This window comes from Astatotilapia calliptera, chromosome 1, assembly GCF_964374335.1.
Source record: "Astatotilapia calliptera chromosome 1, fAstCal68.1, whole genome shotgun sequence".
Classification (NCBI taxonomy): domain Eukaryota; kingdom Metazoa; phylum Chordata; class Actinopteri; order Cichliformes; family Cichlidae; genus Astatotilapia; species Astatotilapia calliptera.
In genome coordinates, this window is record NC_137422.1 from 2,763,926 (window position 1) to 2,785,142 (window position 21,217).

The following is a 21,217-nucleotide window of genomic DNA, read 5'->3' on the forward strand; positions in this document are numbered from 1 at the left end:
TTTCCAGTTCAAGTTTTGAAGTAATCAAAAAATGATAAAGAGCTCATATTATTATTTTCAGCCTGTTCCTTTAGGAATTGCCACAGCAGATCATCTACCTCCATCTTACCCTACACCGACAGAGATGTCGTCCTTCGACATCCATGCATCTACATCTATGCGTCTTCTCTGTGGTCTTCCTCTTCCATGGTAGCTTGATCGTTCAACATCCTAAGTCCCGTATATCCACTTTTAAACATGTCCATCTCAGCCTTGCCTGCAAGCCCCTCAACCTGAGTTTGTCCTTCTGATATGCACGTTTCCATCCTGTCGCTGTCCGTAACTGCAAAAACATACATCACAACAGGTCTCGCTACCTTATTGTAACCCTTCCCTTTCACCTTTGCTGCTATTGTCACCCCCTCCACCCCACCTGGCTAGATGTAAGACGCAGTCTGTCTCAAAGCGACTTATATTCCTGTTGGTTCCCATGCGTATCCCTCCAGGCTCTACCTGCTCACTACAATTATTTTTGATTTTTGTTACTCAAAAGAAGCAAAAGAAAACACAATAAACACAACGTGATACAAATGAGCAACAATAAAATTATAAATCAAACTGTTCATCAAGAACCAACAATTTACTGATGCTTAAATTGAAAGCATTTTGATCTATTTATTAGGAACACCTGTGCAGGTAATGCCATTGACACTGGACCGCATCAGAAAGATGATTAAAGTTTACTGGGTGGTAGCGCATTGGGCTCCTTTATTACATTTTTACATTGGTTGTTTTTCATAAGATAAAGTAATAACAAAGGAAATGAACCTAAATATTCACTCACCATTGAATTCTTAAAAATATATTTAATCAAAGTTTCATGACCACAGCATGGACATCACCTTCTCCCCGTCAATCTTATTAGAAACTTATGGACACAAGCCAACACCTCTCTAAAATGAACTTGGGCAGCCAATACAGCTATTTCAAATCACACAGGGTCAACTGATTAATGAAATAATCGAGCACAAATCTGGATTTCAGTCTCACATGGCAACAGACGTTTGCTTTTGGATTTTTCATGATGACCCCCAAACATTTCTTTTTCAAAGCAGCAGCAGGACAGTTAAATCAGCAATAAGCTTGAGACAGGATACACGTTTACAGCATGGAAGCAAAGCTTAGATTATTTTCTTTATCTGTGAGCTCTCAATGATGTGACTGCGTGCACTTTTCAGAGGCGTCGACGCAGCAGGAACATGAAGAAAACCGCACTGATGAGGATGCAGAGTGTACACACAGTGGGAACCACAATCTCTGTTACCATCTCCATGTGGCCTATCAATGGATCTGCAACGCGTACATGGAACCAAGAGTTAGTGTATCGCCATTTATTCAATTCAGCTTTATCTATTCAGCTCAAGGCATTTTATATTGTAAGGTAGACCCTACAATAATACACAATACATTTAGAGCCCCAGCTTACTTAGATTTTTGATTTAGTTGTGTACTATAAAAAATAATTTTTTCCTTAGTGCAAAAGCACAGCACTCTTTTAACAGAATGATAAGATGGGATGCTATGGTGGTGAGGATCAGAAAAACCCTTTATATACTTCAGCATGAACATATTATACCAATTTTACAAAGAAAATGATAAAACTGTAACAAATACCTAGAGTTACAAATACAACTAAATATAAATGTAGAAATACGTGTTGAATATGTTTATGGTGTGAAGCTCTGACTGTATTACTTTTGGCTATTTCTAATATGGGTTCATTCCTGGTGTAAGATGATTCTATTCAGCAGCTTTTCCTTAACTTGTGTGACTCGTTCTATTGTGGAGTTCACCACCATCTGCACTCTAAAATACCTACGAGGATATTCAGCATTGTTGTGACATTATGTTGTGCATGAGCTTGGTGGCTGACTAATCTGAACAAAGAACATACAGTGCAAATGAAATACAAATAAAATAAATATTAATTGTAACATATTAAGTGTTATATAATGTTAGGAGTGATTAATTTAATTAAGTGATTGTCAAATGTGCGAGCAGGGCTTAAACTGAGCTGGAAGGACGTGGAATAGCGTTCCGGCCCCTTTAATTAATTTCAATCTAATAAGCAGATTAGTTCATTTTTTGTGTCCTGCTAGTATGGCAATATTTGCTGAGTAATAAAAAAAATCCTGATATCCTTTTTCCCTTCTCATCCGTGATTTGTTTATGGTGCAGATGTAAGTAAAAGTGGCTGCAGTACAGCAGAAGACGAGTGAGCATAAAGGGAGTGAAGCTCAAAATCCCAAACACACAACCAAACGCACAGTTTCTGTGCAGTTTGGTCCAAAATGTGTCTGCTCTCTAAAGGTGCAATCGCTGTGAGAGAAAAAGATGTTATTATGTAACAGTACTGGAGACGGGGAAAGAAAGACAGGATGGAGAAATTATTTTCAAAGTTAAGGACCGCTCACCACGTGAAATGTAAATTTAAAGCTTACATATAACACCCTCGCATATTCTAAGGCTCCTATCTGTACCTGATGTGTTGCTGAAATGTGTTTTGACTCAGTAAAAGCTGGGAGAATCACATTAATCTCACACAGCATCAAAGTATGTACCTAAACTTCATCATGGATTGACCAAGCCTGTTCCATTCCTGCAAGTTCCTGATTTTCCTTTGACTTTCTTCTAGCTGGAGGGGCAAAACAAAGAAAAACCCTGTTAGATGAGACAAAAACAAGCTTCAGACTGAATTTTCCTTTGTTTGGCCCCACCAAGCTTTTTACAGCCCACGCACTACTTCATTATACTAACCTGCAGCCAGCAGCTGGTTACTGGAGGAGCACGTCTCTACAGCTTTCCTCTTCCAACTTTCAACCTGTAAAGCCCAAACAAGCCCTTGTTTAAGCATAGTGTCTTCACCTCCATGGGGGACTTTTAGCATGAAGTGTGTAGCGTTTACCTCTCTCTGATTGGGAAAGCCATTTGAGCTGATAATGCGTTTGTAGTAGTGGACAGAAGCTTTTGGGTAGCGTGGCTTATTTTTGCTCCTGAAGTCCACGTAGTAGAGCCCAAACCTCTCAGAGAAGCCTTCATCCCACTCAAAGCTGTCGAGGAGAGACCAGGCCGTGTACCCCTTCACATTGACCCCATCTTTTATCGCTGTAAGTCGAATCGTGGACACTCGTTTGATTGACATCATATCTAATGTACACAGGTTTGATATTTGATAGGCAGTTTTTGAGACAGTGACGTCTTCCTGGGTTTCACCTTTGAGCATTTCGTTGATGTAGTCTTTGAAGTACTTCATCCTCCAGTCGTCACAAAGGTCGGTGCACAGCATTTTCTCTGACACGCCATTTTCTGTCACATAGATCATGGGGTTTCCATACTGAGTCTGTTAGTGAGATGCCATATCACATATTTTTGTTATTATATTTGCTGAAAAACTATATTTCAAATGAATACAGTATCACCCAGGTTCACAACAGAAAGACATCAACAATTTATATAATGCTGATACATTTGCCATACATGAACTTGTCATGAGTGATCAGTTCATCCAGTCTTCACTGTGAATATGTCCATGATGCAGTGGTTTCACACAAAGCCCCAGTTTCCCCCAAATACAGCTAGAGTTTTAATTTGAATAGCTCAGTAATCAGGATGTGTACCTTAACAAAGTTCAACAAGCGTCGGAAGCCCCAGGGAACGGAGTAGAGCCATTCAGAACCAGGGTCAGGCCATTGTGGGTCAACCAGTTCAGCAAGGTCACGGTCAGAGAAATAGTTGTCTCCAGCTCCTGATGGGTAATTCTTCAGAGTGACATAGCGAGTTGTGAAATGTCCAAGACCCAAGAAGTCACAGGTGCCCTTGATGTAACTTTTCTCCTGAGGAGAGAAGACGGGCAGCCGCGAAGCTCCCAGACCCTGCTGGCCACTCTTCCTGCCTGAAGAAATTTAGTACACTGTGAAACTAAGTGAAGCTATATGCAAGGCATCAATGACAGCAGGGGTGGGGGAACATAAGGAGCATAATATCAGACTGAAGTCACGCTAAAATTACAATGCACTAAATACTGAGTATGCAACTTCCTCTTATGCAAACAAAGAGAAGTGTTACATAGTGGATCTTGATTGATTCAGTATTCTGTTCAAACTAGCATGTGTACAGCTACTACACATGATGACACTGGAATATAGGAATTAATCTACCAGCGGAGGTAATAGTGCATTCACTCAGGTTAAAAGCATTCGTGGTGACTTATTCATGGCTGGTCACACAGAAAGTGAGGTGCATAGTTGTGTGACAAGTGTGTACACAAACCCCCAAGATCACAATAGGTTAGCACTTACTGCAGCGCATGGCTGTTTTCTTCCAGACCACAACATATTTGCTATCAACTACAAGTCAGGCTCTTAATTGCTATGTTTTGCTGTTGTGACAAAATCTGGCGAAAGACAGACATGTAACACTTTGCAAAGTACCCCCGGCCCCCCGTGCTTCTTTCTGCCAATAGAGGTCTTCCATATACCTCCGTATAGCAACAGCTTCTAGCTCAGCTCTTCTTCTCAGTTTAGCAGTTCAGCAGTGTGTGTTGACCACTGAGTTTGAAAAGGCCAGGATCACAGCAGCTGCTTTGGAAAGTATTACTTCCTATTCAGAAATTCATGAAAATAAATGAATGACGTGGTGTGATTTTTCTCTTTGAAAGGGATGTACGTTAAACTTCCCTTGAAAATTCTTGACACATGTAGTTATATCCTTTTTCTTTTTGGGGGTGAGGACATTTTTACATATTGCAAAGGTCTAAATGGTTGCATTTGACATACCAATGTAATCTTTCATAACTTGTGGGTAGTCTCCATGGAAGAGAGGTGTAGCAAACCAGCCCAAGTAGAACTGAATGTATCTCTCTGCTGCTTCGATATCCCTCTGGTTGGAGATGTCCACTGGTTCACCCCAGTCAGCAGTCAGCGAGATCCCAACCAGGCCTGCACACATGCAAGAGCTTTGTTGATAGAAATTATGCATGTGCATATATTATTTACACATAAATACAAACACACACACACACACACACACACACACACACACACACACACAGACATATATATATAGATAGATGAATGAATGAAAATTTTCCCTTTCACCTTTTTGTTTGCTTCTCCACTGCATGTCATACGTGTGCCATACTTTAGCATGTGCCTGTTGCAAAGATAGAGATGCAGGTTTAGCCTTATGTCTGTTCACCATTATTTTTTCAATCAAAGGTCCCAGTGAGATACAGTATCTTTTCTGGGAGTAACAAAAGTAACAAAATAAGATGTGAGGCTTCACGAAGAATAACGTACAAACTGCCACATAAGCAACACAATATATTTGACCAATTTTAATGTAATATTTAACAAAACACAATAAACGAAAAAACATGTAGGAATCATACGGTAAAGAAAAATGTGTAAAATAATAACATAATTGTAAAGAGCATTTTTGTAAACACTGATTACAGTAGTGGTAAATAATTATTTGCTGCTCTGCTGAATTTAAAGTTTGTTCAGTTACAGATTCAGTAAAATATGTACGTGAGCAAACTTATAAATGAGCTCTCGACAGTTTGGTTTTAATGTAGGAGACAGAATATCAACCAAAACATGAAATCGTTGTTGGCAAGTGCAGCGATAAGACATTTTTATAGCTGATCACCAGGTTTGATTACATGTTGGGAGGGATTTGACCTTTGACGACTGGCTCAGCCACTTCATGACATTAATGTGCTTCCTGATGCCAAAGAACTTAATTTTGGTTTCATCTGACCACTGCACTTTCTGGCCTTCTCTTGGTAAAATTGATGGAATTATAATCTTGACAGCAACTGATTTGGAGCACCTTTGTTTTTCAAGTTTGCAATCATAGTATTAAAACGAATAATTGGAAATTATGGTAAATGATCAGATTTATCAGCAAAACTGGGCACAAGTCATTCAGTCCTACCTTGATGATATGGTGGGCGGCTTTGTAAGCTCCTGTTCCCTTCAGTTTCAGTCCAGGTGCATGTTCACCTGTTTCATATCCCTCCACAGCAATGGACTTAATAACGAGACACTGACAATCACTCTCTGACACAGCATACTGTATTACATTACAACTGCAAACTGTGAAGGAACCATTTTTCTTTAACCTGACATACCCAAGGATTGTTGAAAGTAATCCAGTACTTGACTCTGTTTCCAAATCTTTCAAAGCATAAGTTAGCAAAGTCGTTAAAGTAATTCACCATGCTGATATTGTGCCAACCGCCATATTTCTCATGTAACACCTGTGGAGAGTAACATAGATTTTACTGTTGTATCTACAATATAGCTTTGGATAAGAAACTATGTTGAGCAATAATATTAGTGCTTACCTGTGGTAAATCCCAGTGGTATAGAGTGACAATGGGTGTGATCTTGTTATCCAGTAGCATGTTAATCAAGTCACTGTAATATTTAATTCCTTTCTCATTGATTTTTTCACCTGTAAGAATTGAAAGTGACATACACTACATGGAGCAAAGTGCTGGGAAACTATACATTACACCTAATGCAATTGTTGGTTGTGGAAATCCACAGCATGAGGCTCACACATACAGTGTGAGCACAGTTTTTGTGCATCCATGAAAAACTTGCCAACCAGCTCGTTCTGCTACTGACTCTTGCTTGGTGTCAGATTATTGACGTCTGAAGAAGCAAGTTCATACTGGCAATTTCATTAAACAGACCGGGGCCTGAGTAGCACGAAGAACCATACACAGCTACAATACCCAGGCACCTCGTTGTCAGGCTGGACACCAGCTCGGTCACAGACTGGAGGAAGATGGACTTCAGACCTGAACTGTGGAGATGTGGGATTGCCACTGGGTGCCACATCTCATCTCGATATCATTCTGCATTGATATTGTCTCCAGTGATGATAAGCCTTGTTTATTCAGTGAGGGAGATGCCGCCCCAAACCATCACACTTACACCACCTAACGCTGTTACCCTATCAGTGCAACAATCAATCCACACTTTGACCCCACAATCCAACTGCTGCAGGGGGAATCTGGACTCTTCGGTGAACATATTGTTCCTCCACATGTTGAAGTTCCAGTGCTCATGGTGCAGACACCAGCAAATGTGGGCCTGATGGTGAAAGGCAGTCATGGTAGGCTTCCTGGAAGCCCTATTAGACCAGAGCTCTGTTTATGGCTCCTAAATGCCGGTGTCATCTTTTTGGGATGTCCGCTTCACAACCTCTGACATCCTCTGTTCTATGAAACTATAATACTGCTGACACTTGGTTTTGTGCAACACATTCTTTAAGTTGCCCAATGGCTTGGTCCCTATCCGGGTGAGTCTTAGATTATCATAAGCTCACAGTAAGAGTCTATAGCAGAATAAGCTGTTTATACTGGCAAGTTTATCATGGATGCAACCGCCATATTCAGCTCTACTGCTCAACCCACAAATGCATTTTCCTTACACGTGTGGCACAATTTAAGAGGAAATAAATAGATTTTCAAAGGGAACGAAGTATTGTTACAACTAAGAAAAAATCACGCAAACACAAATGTCCTAATTTTTTGTGCAAATTTCAGATATATACATTTTTAAATGATGTCAGATGTCAGATTTATGCTTACTTTTCAGTCCAGTGGGTAAAATCCTTGGCCAGGAAATGGAGAAACGATAATGATTCAGCTTCATGTCCTTCATCAAGGCAATATCGTCCTTAAAGACAGACAGCAGGAAATATTTCTTTAAATAAATCACAAAAGACGATGTCTTTAGATGTGAGTCTTTGTCTGATAACATATGAAACAGGTCTACTTTATATTATCTTCAGATAAAGCTGTAATCAGATTGAATGTTTCCTAAAATTCCTAAAACATATTTTCCATTCTAACTATAACAGTTCTGGATGTTGGTTGGGGTGTAGGAGTCATAAGTCATGTGGCTTATGTTGGAGTCTGTGGTTTGATTTGAATGTAAGACCACTCTTTTATTTTATTTACTTACTTTCATGTTGATCTTTTACTTAATATTTACTTTTACTTTATTCACTGTCAGGAGTCTGACACCTTTTGAAAATGTTACCTTTAGTGTAAAAGCTATTCCTTCACATTCTGGGCTGCAAATAAACATTAGAAGGAAAGCAAGAAAACGGAAAATATATTTTTATATTACAGTTATATTTGTAATATGCATCCATATGTAATGTAGGCTGTGATAATGAATGTTAGAGGAAGAGAAACGAGTCATTTAGATCGGTTGAGCAATAAAATATTGTGTGTAACAGTTTGGCACTGAAGAAAATTCCATTTTTTCCACGTCACCTTGAATTTGTGGTATCCCTCACATGAAGAGTCTGCTGTGTCATTCAAGAATATTTTCCCCTTTTTATGGGAAAATGCATCCCAGATGCTTATTCCCTTTCCATCGACATTCCAGGCTCCTTCAGTCTGGTAAGCAGAGCTGCCAACTCCCCAGGAGAAACCTGCAGAGGAACAAAAAACAATCAACAAATCTTATTTTATTTTGTATTCACTCCTGAGCTTATAATCATGATCACATTACGGTTTTCCAGGTTAAGGTAGAATTTTATATTTATGTTTAATTATACGATCAACTTTTAAACCAACATGAGCACTTTAAGAACGTTTTATTCTTACTTTGTTCTTTAATAACATTTTGTGCCCAGAAAAAAATTATGGCAACTTAGGAAAGATCCGTCTGTCATGAAGATTGTGTGATATGAACGAACGCTGGAGACATAGGTTTCCTATACAGTGTTGCATAATATGGAATTAAAAGTCATGCCTTCATAAATATTGAAAAAGCAAAAGAGAAAAATGTCATAATATATTTATGTTCTGAAAAATCTTGGTCAGACAATAAGCATTTGTATGTTTTTCACAGCCTTTTGAGCCTTTTGAGCAGACACTCAGTATCAAAACATTTATGTATGCCAGGAAGCAAGTAGTGCATGTTCAAAAAATTACAATATCATGGAAAATATCAGATTTTTAATAATATGATTTAAAAAAGGGAAACTTTCCTTATTCTGTCTTCACCACACATCAATTAAAATAGTTCAAGGCTTTGTTCCTTTAATTATGAGAGCTTCCTATTTGAGTACATCACTATTCAAACTGTAATACTGTATATATTTCAGTCTAGTTCAGTATATTCAGCCTTAAGGATGGCTGCTGACTTGATATTTGTCCACATGATTATCATCAACACCCCATAATGGATCAATTAGATCAGTTGGAGGTGTTGTTGGCCGACAGGTTGCAGGTGGAATACGTGACTCTGTGGACCAAAGGTGGAGGAAGAGGAGGCCAGGTGGAGGTTGTATTAGGAGGCAGTGAGAGAGAAGGAAAGGCGGAAGTGTGGAAGAGTAGGGACTCTGGGGATTATGACTGGTTCAGGGGTATGTATGATGGAGAGAAGGAAGGTTGATATTATAATGTAGGCAGGAAACTAGGTAGAAGAGAAGCAGGGCCAGGAGCACCGGAGCTGTTCTGTCACGGTGTAGATAATAACAGAAATACAGCAGGGGTGATCTTGATGGAAGAGTATGTGAATAGTGTCGTGGGGTAAGGAGAATATCAGCTAGGATCAAGAGTTTGAAGTTGGAAATTAAAACAGTGATGTGGAAAATGTTAGGGGTGCATGTGCTCCACAAACAAGGAATTTGGGAGTAAGTTGTGTGAAGTGGGAGAGAGAGTCTCCAGGGGGAGATTGGAACAGATATCAGTGGAAAAGGAAGCAGAGGTGATGAGGTGTTCGGCAAGAGACAGAGAAATGCCGAAGGACACATGGTAGCAGATTTTGCATAAAGGATGGAACTGGCTGTTGTAGAAACATATTTGAGAAGAGAGAGGAACACTGAGTGACATACTAGAGTGGAGGATGGTGCACACGGGTGAGCTACGTCTGAGTGATAGCAGAATGTAGCTACACAGCACTGGATGGGTTCTGTAGGATGACTTTGGACTTCAAGAAGAAGAAGCAAGTGAAAGTAGAAACAACTTTTAAATGGTGGAAGATGAGGATGAGGCTTCATGCTGAGAAACAGCTCTGCAGGTGCAATGTTAGCTTTGAGATTCCTAATAAAGAAGTATACAGATGGTCAGAAGGAGTTTCACTCTGTCTTTGTTTCTAGAGAAACTATATGATAAGGTTCCACGAGAGGAACCCTGGCATTGCATAAGGAAGTTAGGGGAGGTATGTGAGGCTGGTGCAGGACAGTAAGATAGTGGTGGGGTAGTAGTGAAAGTCCATAGAAGTATGACAGAGTACATGTGTGTGAGTGAGAGAGAGGCACGTTGAAAGGTTAAAATGCAAGAAGCAGAGGTAGTGAAGGTAGAGGATGGGGTCAACCATCCAAAGCAATGCGCGGTGCGTAAGTCAGGTGAAGAAGAGAGTTCAGACAGGGTGGAGTGGGTGTAGATGCGTAGCAGGTGGGATTTGTGGGAAAAAGCCAGAGTGAAAGAAAAATTTACATGAAAGATGGTATACAAAGTTCAGAGATGATATTACTGACAAAACGACAGGAAGCCAAGTCGGAGGTGGAAGAGTTGAAAATATTACGATTTTCATCAGGAGTGACCAGAATGGACACGATTAGAAAGAGGAGGAATGGTGAATATAGTAAACAAAGAATGTTGAAAATGAGCTGCCAGTCCTGAGGAAAAGAGAAACACCTTAGATGTATTATAGCTGTATTGAAGGATGCTGGGGATAGGGTGAGATGGAGGAAGACGATCCGCTGTGGGAACGTCTGAAGGGTGAAGTCAGAAGAAGAACAAGTAGTAGTGGAAGAATCTTACGCTTGATTCATTTATGAATTCTCAGATAACTCCAGTTGCTGATGACTAAGATATTTGTATTTTCTTGGTTTTGTGACAGATTGTTTAATAAATTGGTTACATAATAAAGATTTAACTCTGAGCACTGAAAAAGAAATATGAGTGTGAAAAAGTGCGGGATTTGGGATTTGCATGTAGGAACTAGGAATACTCGATTCTACCAACAAAAATGAGCTTAGCTGAATATACCAGAGAGATATTTTATATATACGGACACTATATTGCTCTCCTGTGGAACTGTAAGTCCAGCATGTGGTCTGCTGGTCTCCTGGTTTCCTACCAGTTGGGAAGGTGCCGTAGTAGAAGGACGTTCTCTCGTTCTTTGTCCAGTCAAAGTCCTCAGTGGCTGACACACATAGCACCAAGGCAAGCACATGGTGTGGTCTCAGGATTCCCCACTGCAGCATTGTCATCTTTGGCAAAGAGAGCACTGTCTTTAGTTACAATTGACTAGCCAGATTTTAGCACAGATTTAACATCCTCATAGCTTGCACATTCATTTTTTAAAGTGTAGTGTCTTCATTACGCTAATCCTACTCATATTTTGGAACGGCACAAAGGACTTTTTTGGAAAAAATATAAATACCTTTTGATTTTCTTTGTACCCTCGTGAATAATTAAAAAACAAACAAACATATTAGGGTAGGATTAGGTTTGTCACCAGTGATGACATAGACCTCATAGGGTTAATGGCAGTAATGTGTGGGATGGCAGCTGCTGCAAGTCTGCTCTGAACTATACAGGATGGAATATCACAGAACATGCATAAATGTTTAAGTAAAACAAAGACTCAGAAACTTACACTCAGGTGTCAGGTGTCCACAGGTTTTGAGTAAAATCATCCTAATTCAACCCCAAACCTCAGGATCATTTAAATATCCACTGAAAAAAGTTACATATCCACCGAAACACCCAGTCATTGTCAGAAGAGCCTAGTTTCATTTCAGCCAGCTGTAGGACACACTGACACAAAATGCTATCAGAGACAGAAAATAAGCCAACTTGTCCAACACGGTTAGGATGACTGACATTTCAAGCTGCTAAATCTTTTCAAGGATGTGGAAGATTTTAAAAAGTAAGAGTGGGGAAGAAATACAAAATTGCCCTTAATTCCTGTGCTGTTTCTTTCCCTATACTTTCCCCTTTGCTCAGCCTGTGTCGCCCCAACCACCTCACTCAGAACCACATATAGATGTCTGACCTGCTGCATTTGTCTCAGTTGGAAACTGCTCCAAAATGCAAGAAAAGTCTCCAAGCTTCTCCACCTGATCAGTGTTCGCCAGCGTTACTAGCTGGTTCGCTGCCAATGGTAACAAAAACAAAACCGAGTCGAGTATCCAGGACATTTTCTGCTATTCATCAGCACATGTACAGCAACCCCCACCCCACCAGACGCACACTGAATACCTCTCCATTTGAAAGCAGTGAAGTGTGAGCATAAAGCTTTTGCTGGGGCCAACAGATCTTTTTGAAAAGGAGGGATTTTGACACTGTAAGCAAAGTTAATGGCAGAGAGCATAATTTGTTTGCAAAACACATCAGAAGATATTAAAAAAGTTATCTGCTGGATGTGACTACTGGTTAAACCTCTATTTGGCAGCAGTAATGTTTATTGGGTTAGTTTGTCTCTGGCGTAGCTGAGTACAATACTCAGGTGGGGAAGAATTTCAGTACAATCTTCCTGATAGATGTGCTTCAGCTCGGCCACATGTTTTTTCTTGATGCATCCTCCAGCTTCAGCTGATGTTTCGGCCAACTCAGCGTTATTGTTTTAGCTTCATACGACCACTAGCCCATTACAGCTATGTAAGGGTAGGGTCTGTGGTAGTACCGTCTATATTAGTGTCCCAATGCTGAATTATTATGATCATTATTGCCATTGAAGTCAAACATTCATTAATTTAGAAAATACAGGAAATAATCAGTCAACATTTTCATATGATAACCTTCTATTAGGTAAAACAGCTTGCTAGAGCACATGAGTGATGAAGGTAAAGGTTAGGTACTGGTTCCACTGGGACAGGCCTTTCCATGACCTGCTGTGACTCAAGAACATTACCAAAATCCACCACTTGATTCAGATCCAGTCTGAAATGAATAAGTTCTTAATTTTCCCATGATTCCCACTCTAGCTAGATTCAGGAATACAAAGTGTGGTCATTTTTCTGGGAGTTCTGAAACCAGAAGGTGAAACAATCAGAACAATACCACGTTTTCATTACAGTCGGGTTTGCAGAGGTGACGCTCGTATAGTAGAAGCTCACCAGCCTCAGGGTCATGACCACTTCAGTAAATACAGTGTGGTGGAGCGGGGCCCTGTACTAAGCATGAATACAGCCATTATCATAAGATGCTTTGTTTACAGAGCTTTGTTGAGAAATGCTGAAATGTTCAGAACTAAAACTGTTGGCACTGCACTCTCACTTTATGTTTGGGTGCTGAAGCTGTGCTCTCTGCTTGTTGTGTTTGCGTTCACGCATCTGTTTCACTTGCTCGCTCTATGTGCATTTGTATATTGTTGTTGTTTTTTAGTGCACTGCATGTGGTTGCAGTGTTTGCGCCTGTGGAAAAAGGAGACAACATGGGTTTAGCATATCAAAGGCACAAGGGCCCCAACGACTGTTACAGAAATGTTTTGAGATTTCTAGCACTTGTCCGCTCACCTCAGCTGGCCATATTTAAGGGGCTTTATTGTAGCCTCGCAGAGCTGACATGAACATCTTTACTAAGGTCCCAGGATTAGTCCAACAAACCAGGTATGTTGAGAGTGCCCTACTCTGGCCACAGTCCACAGAGCAAGACACCCACCAGTGTTATTGAGGTGGGTGGGCCTGTGGCTTTACAGCCAGTTTCTCCTGATTATCATGCTGTGCTCTCTGTGATGCCTCCAACACCAGTTTCCCAAAATCACCTGGAGAGTGATGAAGGCTGTATGCACACATACTGTCTCGCATTTTAAAGTGCCAGATGATAGCGCTAATCCAAATTAATATGAAGCATGAAACTAATTTGATGTAAGAGTTGGAAATAGAAATAAACACTGCAGTGATTTTTTTTTTTTAAAGACATTTTCAAAGGCTAAAGTCTTGACTTTTGGTTCCAGACCACAGACTGGGGAGTTTCTTTGATCGCTGTAGTTTATGTCTTGATTATTACATGTGTGTGTATATATAATTCATTCAAAGTTTTCTGTATCTACAGCAAGCTGGGGTCTGTGCTCCAACGTGCCTTCTACGGGTCCAGTGGGAGGGTGAGTCAAATAATTACTTAGTTACTTTGTCAAAGTATAGATGGGTTTCCTAATATAAAGTGACTAGAATTTAAAAAATGAGTCAATCTGTGACACATAATTTGAATTGTCAAGTTAATTAGTAACTATTCTGATAATTGAGAAATCATGTTAGTAATTTTCACACCAAAAGAAAAAAAATGGTCGACTTAACCTTCACCTAACATATAAACCCACATATTTCAGTTTAAGAGAGCATAATGTTATTTTTATACAAAAATTAGCTTAAAGGCATACCTTTTAAAATTCTTTAAGACATTTAAAATCTTAGCATCACATCTTACATCACTTTATCAAAAATAAACAAATCAACAAAAATCATTTATGATTTGACTTGGTGTTGTTTAAATCAAACAAACTTCATCCATCCCTGCATACGTTTTCTTCTGCTTATCCGGGGCTGGGTTGCAGGGGCAGCAGCCTAAACAGAGAAGCCCAGACATCTCTCTCTCTCCCCGGCCACCTCCTCTAGCTTGTCCGGGTTAACACCAAGGTGTTCCCAGGCCAGCCGAGAGATAAAATCTGTCCAGCGTGTCCTGGGTCTGCCCCGGGCCTCTTCCCACTGGGACATGCCCAGTACACCACACCCAGGAGGCGCCCAGGAGGCATCCTGGAGGCATCCTTTGACATGGCTACCCAGATGGCTGAATTCCTCACCCTGTCTCTAAGGGAGAGGCCAGCCTCCCTGAGGGACACGGTCGAATGCCTTCTCCAAGTCCACAAAACACATGTAGACTTGTTGGGCAAACTCCCATGAACCATCAAGTATCCTCGAGAGGACAAAGAGCTGGTCCAGTATTCCACGACCGAGATGAAAACCGCATTGTTCCTCCATCTGTTAGTCAACCGAGGTTTGGCTAACGGATGGACTCTCCTTTCCAGACTTTGGCTGTAGGAGAGGCTGAAGAGTGTGATCCCCCTCTGGTTGGAGCATGATGGTTCCCTTCACCTCTGCTGTCCACCATCTGGTTTGGGGGTTATCATTAATGGAGTAGCTCCAGCAATCGAGGTGCTGAACATGGTCCATTCAGACTCAATGTCCCCAGTCTCTCTTGGAATAGTGTTGAAGCTCAGCCAAATGTGGGCATTTAAGATCTCGCATTGTCTGCTAGGTGTTCCCAGCGCAGCCTCATTGACAGCGCAGCCTCCCCCACCACCTGATCAAACCTACTATAAGGTGGTGATCAGTTGACAGCTCACCACCTATCTTCACCCAAGTGTTCAGAACATGCGGCTGCAAATCTGATGACACGACTACAAAATCCAGAATCGACCTGCGGCCTAGAGTGTCCTGGTGCTATGTGCACTTATGTTCCCTTATGTTCAAATATGGTATATATATATATATATATATATATATATATATATATATATATATATATATATATATATATATATATATATATATATATATATATATATATATATATATATATATATATATATTACATTTACAGCTGAAGCCTGGGAGATTTTAGCTTGACTTGGCATAAAAACTGGATTCAGGGAGGAATGTCTGTCCTTTGGCTCTATTGGAACTTTGTATCTCTATGTAAAACTGATCAATCGATCTGTTTCATCTTGGTTGTTTAGCATCTTCACTAAAAAAAACCCACGAAAACCACAATTTGTTTCTTTAGGAATTAAGTGGTTATAAAAAAAAAGCCAGAAACCTCTATAAAATCAGCTTATTTGAGTCACATATTTTCAGACAGTCTTCTGTGAAAATTTCCATTCCCAGTACAAAAACCTCAGATGGTTCTGACAGCCAGATAATAGCTGCTTGTTTACTGTTAGCTCAATAAAATATTCAAAAATTGAAAGATGTGTTCATGTCAGACTAAAAAGCTACTCACACAGGAGCCTCACAGACAGGTTATGCTGCCACAAAGTCTAAAACTTGGTATACATGTGTAATATTTGTCAAATATCTCCTAATAAGGAATACCTCCATTTCATGCAGGCTTCCTATGTTTGATGCTTTTTGGTTTGGGGTAAACTGTAACCATATTTTTGTGCTGCTCTCAGGTGACCCTTTTTGAACAGCGAAACTTTGCTGGCAGAAAGCTGGACCTGAGCTCCGACTGCACCAGGGTCAGTGACAAGAACTTCCCAGAGAGATGTAACTCTGTCCAGGTGGAGAGTGGAGCGTAAGTCTACTTAAAACAGGCAGCAGGCCACTGATGCACGCTCTGCTGTCTAAGGTTATCCAAAAAGCAGATGAAAGCATCTACAGTGGTGTGAAAAACTACTTTCCTATGTCTTGTATGTTTATCACATTTAAATGTTTCAGAGCAGCAAACAAATTTAAACATTAGACAAAGTAAACACAAAATGCAGTTTCTAAATGAAGGCGTTTATGATTAAGGGGGGGGGGGGGAAATCCAAACCTAACAGCTCTGTGTGAAAATGTGATTGCTGTCTAAACCTAATAACTGGTTGGGCCACCCCTAGCAGCAACAACTGCAATCAAGCGTTTGCGATAACTGGCAATGAGTCTTTTACAGCAGTGTGGAGAAATCTTGGCCTACTCGTCCTCACAGAATTATTCTAATTTAGCTAAACTGGAGGGTTTTTGAGCATGAACCTCCTTTTTAATGACATGCCACAGCATCTCAGTTGGATTCAGGTCAGGACTTTGATTAGTCTACTCCTATATGGCCACTCCAAGTCTTCATTTTAATTTTCTTCAGCCATTCAAAGGTGGACTCGCTGGTGTGTTTTGGATCCTGCTGCAGAAACCAAGTGCGCTTCAGCTTGAGGTCCAGACAGATGGCCAGACATTCCCTCTCGGGATGTTGTGATAGCAGAATTCATGGTTCCACATTACCACAGCGATTCTTTTAGTTCCTGAGGCAGCAAACAAGCCCATTTAGCCCACTTTTTCACACCACTGTATATCTGCGGCCTTCAATAAACAGACACTAAAAGCAAATGAAATCAAAATGATGTTTAATCACTGTTTAGAGCCTATTTGAATCTAAAACAACATTTCAAACATATTTTTATTTTAGCTTTGTTGTTGTTTTTGCCTTTGCCACATTGATTTTTGACTCTCTCTCTTCTCATTTAAAGATGGGTGGGTTATGAGCATGAAAACTTCCGGGGACGTCAGTACCTATGGGACATGTCAGACAGGGGCGAGTACAACTGCTACGATAGGTGGTGTGCCCAAGTGGACCACATCTCCTCTGTCCGTGCTGTCAAACAGGTGGAACACAGAAACGCACACTAGTTACAGAACATACAGATCTTCTTCTGTCTCGACCTTTTTAAAGAAGCGCTCTCAACATGCAGTATGCGCTCCATATCTGCTGTACTGCTGACAAGCAACTGAATAAAAGAGATAAAATAGTTTACAGAAATACATCAGAGCTATTTATGGTGGATTCCAGGATTAAAACAGATTGTTTTGGTCTTAATAATTATGCAGACATTTTACTTGTTTTTGTGAAGAATGACTAATGCACAGTGCTAATGTCATAGAAGATGGTATTTTTCTACATCCAAAGACAATGTGTTGGTAAATAATGTATATTGAGCTAACTTTGTGATGAACAAAAAAGCAGCTTAATAGTTACATAATAAGTAATTTAAAGTAATTACATTTTGATTATTCTAATACATAATGTTTTAATATTTTTTGGTTTAGCAAAAGTCATACTAAAAAGATTTTATCTGTGGTTATTTCTAAAGATATACTCCAGTATTCAGCGGCACTTTGTCTCACCATTTTACACATTTGTATTTAAAAAATTGCAGCATTAGAAGAAAACTTACAAAAGAAGAAATCAGCCTTAACAACAGTGTGCTGGTTCTCTCAGTCCACAGACACCAGCTAACCAGCTTTAGTGGGAATGGTTGTCTGTTAATTCAATTCAATTTCAATTTGTTTTTCTTTTAACCTTATCTGTTATTTCACAATAACAGTGGCCTCACAGCGGTAGATAAAAACCCTAAATTGTTGGAAAGAAATCCCCAGCAATCACATGACACCCATAAGCAAGCAATCGGCAACAGTGGCAAGTGAACACTTCCTTTTAACAGGAAGAAAGCTCCAGCAGAAAATCTGAGCTCGCTGGTTGGGGATGAGGAGGGAAAGAAGAGAACCGAGTGACAAAAGACACACTATGGGAGAGAGAGTCAGTTTTTAATAACTGCTAATTAAATACAGTAAGTTGTGTTGTATAAAGACACAGTGAGTCAAAATAGATGAGCGAACAAGAAACCTTCAGTGTATCATGGAAAGCGCCCCCACAGCCTCTTTGCAGCATAACTAAAGAATGGTTCAGGCTCACTGAGCCCAGTCGTATAGATCAGTGAGCCTTCAGCTTTCAGGCCCCTCTTCAGTTTGGATTCAGCAGACAGACTGTCTCAAAAATTTTCCTTTTTGCTGGATCAGGTGACCCTGCATCCTCCCTTAGGTATGCTGCCATAGGTGTAGGCTGCTGGGGGATTCCCATGATGCATTGAGTTTTTCTTCTTCAGTCCCCTTTCTCTGTATGTATTACTGTAAGGTCTGCCTTACAATATAAAGCACCTTGAGGCGACTGTTGTTGTGATTTATATAAATAGAATAGAATAGAAGTGATCCAGACCTGACTATATGCTGTATCGAAAGGAAAGTTTTGAGCCTAATCCTGAAAGTAGAGAGAATGCATGTCTCTTGAATCCAAACTGGGAGCCAAATCCATAGTAAAGAAGTCGAATAGCTGAAGGCTCTGCTTTCCATTCTACTTTTAAAACTAGAAAGCACCAGTAAGCCTGCAGTCTGACAACAAAGTGCCGTGTTCAGATAGCACAGTCCTATAGCTCTTTAAGATATGACTGGGCTTGATTATTTAGGATTTTGTATGTGAGAAAAAGGATTTGAAATTTAATTCTAAATTTAACAGGAAACCAATGAAGGGAAGCTAAAATTGGCGAAATATGGTCTCTGTAGTTCTTGCTGTAGTGTTCTCAATCACCTGAAGGCTTTTAAGGGAGATTTTAGAGCAATCTGATAATGAAGTACATTATCCAGCCTAGAAGTAATAAATGCATGAAGCAGCTTTTCAGGGTGTTTCTGATTTTAGCAATATTACACAAGTAAATCAAAGCAATTGTAAATATTTTTTAATGTTCTTTCTGAAGGATATGATCAAAATAACTTAGGTTCTTCCTGTTTATAGGTTATAGATGGACAATTGTGAACCACTGGACTGGAGTGCTGTTTTAGCACCTTATCTGCTGATTGAACGTGTATGTTGTAGTGTAATGTAATCCACCTCAGGTCATTAGCCAGTACATAACATTTATCTCAGTCTCCAAAGTTTCATGTTATCTTAAAGTAATTAGTAATCCAATATGATTAAAACTTTCGATTTCAACAGCAGTATAGCTTATTCAAAAATGCAGGAGCCATTAAACAAATACATTCAAAAACACACACACACATACACTCAACAGTTGTGTATTTCTGTGACTTCTAGGACAACAACCCTGCCAGAGCTCAGCTGTTTGAACGAGCTGGTTTCTCTGGTAAGAAGATGGAGCTCCAGGATGACATCCCCAACCTTATGAGCCGCTACAGCCTCAACAGAGTAGCCTCCATTCGTGTGCTCGGAGGAGCGTGAGTGATTAAACGAGTGAAGCCTTTGGACTTTGAGCAGTGTAACTAGTATCCTACCAGAGATCTAACCTTCCTCTGTGTATACAGGTGGGTGGTGTATCAGGAGCCCAACTACAGAGGACCCCACTACATCCTGGAGAAGCGTGATTACAACAACTTCTCTGACTGGGGCAGCCAGAACAGCACCATTGGCTCCATGCGGAGAGTTCGCTTCAACTGAACACCAACTCTGAGCTATTGACATTGCGCCCATGAAATTTGTCAGCTTTATATACAAACATTTACATATTTTTAGTAATAAATTGTTAAAAGGCAAATGTTTTTGGTATTTATTCTTCATAATTTATTACTTTTAATAAAAGACATATGGGTTTTCGAAATGTAAAGAATTTGTAACCGATGGGTAATCGATGGTTGTGCCCTAATACCAGAGACATAATAAGTCAGCAACATGACACTCAATTGAAATCTATAGAATTCCATAACATAAAAGATGGTGGTAGAAGTATAACATCTGTGATCAAAAAACTTCTCTAAGCTTAAATGTTTGAAAAAGCAACCCTAATTATTATGACATGTATTGATGTTTTGCAGACACACAGAGGATAACCATATCATATTAACTTGTTTGGCATTTTGGACATAGGACAGTCATAGTGTGAATGTAGGATCAAGCGAATAAGGCCCCAGTCACACTGGCCTAGAGACTGATGTGCAACTCAGCCACCAGTCATTAGGAAAAAGTGTTGCTTTGAGTGCTTGCAGGACGTAAATGGCACTTGCAGGAAAAATGGCGACTAAAGTCCCAGTAACACAGGTCTACAGACCAGTCAGTCATCACCCCCGGCAACCACTGTTTGGCAAAAACGTCCTTGTTATTTTTTGAGTGTCTAACACAGCATATTACTTTGGTCATAAACTGAATGGAAGACATGTGGATTCAGCTACTCTCTAAGCTGTAGCGAAACTGTGATTCAACACATGAATGGCCTGAGGATAAAAACTCCTCTTGAGCCTCTCCGTTTTTGTTCGGATGGTGCGGAACCTTTCAGAAGCTGGAACAGTTCATTGCTGGGATGGGACGGGTCCTTCAAAATCTGAGTTGCTGCAGTCCAGCATCTCCTGATGTAAATCTCCTGTAGGGAAGGGAGAGCAGTCCTGCAGCAGTGTTCTGCCATACAGATCACTCTCTAAAGAGCTTTTTATTTTCAAGACAGCTGTTTCCATACCGGGATGTGATGTTCTGTATGAGGATGCTCTCCACAGCGCCTGTATACAAAGTCCTGAGGATCACTGGAGAGACTCTGAACTTCCTCAGTTGTCAGAGGTGATACAGACGCTGCCTAGCCTTTTTGGTCTGGGCCTGAATGTGGGCAGACCATGTCAGGTCTGAGCAGATGAGGACACTGAGATACTTGAAGGACTGCACCCTCTCCAC

The 21,217-nt window shown here is 40.2% G+C and overlaps 2 protein-coding genes across 4 annotated transcripts; one reads left to right on the forward strand and one right to left on the reverse strand.

The window, feature by feature from the left end:
- Positions 1–629: 629 nt before the first annotated feature.
- On the reverse strand, positions 630–12,222 carry LOC113035209 (lactase-like protein). 3 transcript variants are annotated; one of them, XM_026190794.2, is made up of 15 exons: positions 12,081–12,222; positions 11,160–11,292; positions 8,339–8,499; positions 7,646–7,733; positions 6,389–6,498; positions 6,173–6,301; positions 5,977–6,072; positions 5,136–5,190; positions 4,815–4,976; positions 3,657–3,931; positions 3,253–3,379; positions 2,945–3,144; positions 2,797–2,860; positions 2,601–2,674; positions 630–1,329 (listed from the first exon to the last, which is right to left on the reverse strand). In XM_026190794.2, the coding sequence occupies exons 1-14, from the start codon at positions 12,087–12,089 to the stop codon at positions 2,601–2,603; spliced, it is 1,683 nt and encodes a 560-aa protein (XP_026046579.1). In that variant the 5' UTR covers positions 12,090–12,222; the 3' UTR covers positions 630–1,329. The 3 variants fall into 3 exon arrangements, with proteins under 3 accessions (XP_026046579.1, XP_026046423.1, XP_026046504.1); XM_026190638.2 differs by lacking the exon at positions 2,601–2,674; XM_026190719.2 differs by lacking the exons at positions 2,601–2,674; positions 12,081–12,222 and adding an exon at positions 11,682–12,046.
- A 1,286-nt stretch (positions 12,223–13,508) lies between these two features.
- crybgx (crystallin beta gamma X) lies at positions 13,509–20,096 on the forward strand. Its single transcript, XM_026193344.2, has 6 exons — positions 13,509–13,635; positions 14,081–14,129; positions 16,197–16,318; positions 17,244–17,379; positions 19,640–19,779; positions 19,867–20,096. The coding sequence occupies exons 1-6, from the start codon at positions 13,592–13,594 to the stop codon at positions 19,997–19,999; spliced, it is 624 nt and encodes a 207-aa protein (XP_026049129.1). The 5' UTR covers positions 13,509–13,591; the 3' UTR covers positions 20,000–20,096.
- Positions 20,097–21,217: the final 1,121 nt, after the last annotated feature.

What these genes read in the sequence shown, in the direction of transcription:
- crybgx (XM_026193344.2), top strand. Translation starts at nt 13,592, where the DNA reads ATGAACATCTTTACTAAGGTCCCAGGATTAGTCCAACAAACCAG. An exon ending in CTGTCCGTGCTGTCAAACAG is followed by an intron (nt 17,380 to 19,639) that starts GTGGAACACAGA and finishes TGTGACTTCTAG; the next exon opens with GACAACAACCCTGCCAGAGC. An exon ending in ATTCGTGTGCTCGGAGGAGC is followed by an intron (nt 19,780 to 19,866) that starts GTGAGTGATTAA and finishes CTGTGTATACAG; the next exon opens with GTGGGTGGTGTATCAGGAGC.
- LOC113035209 (XM_026190638.2), bottom strand. An exon ending in TTTACCCACTGGACTGAAAA is followed by an intron (nt 6,499 to 7,645) that starts GTAAGCATAAAT and finishes CAATTCTTACAG; the next exon opens with GTGAAAAAATCAATGAGAAA. An exon ending in CCGCCCACCATATCATCAAG is followed by an intron (nt 5,191 to 5,976) that starts GTAGGACTGAAT and finishes TCTTTGCAACAG; the next exon opens with GCACATGCTAAAGTATGGCA.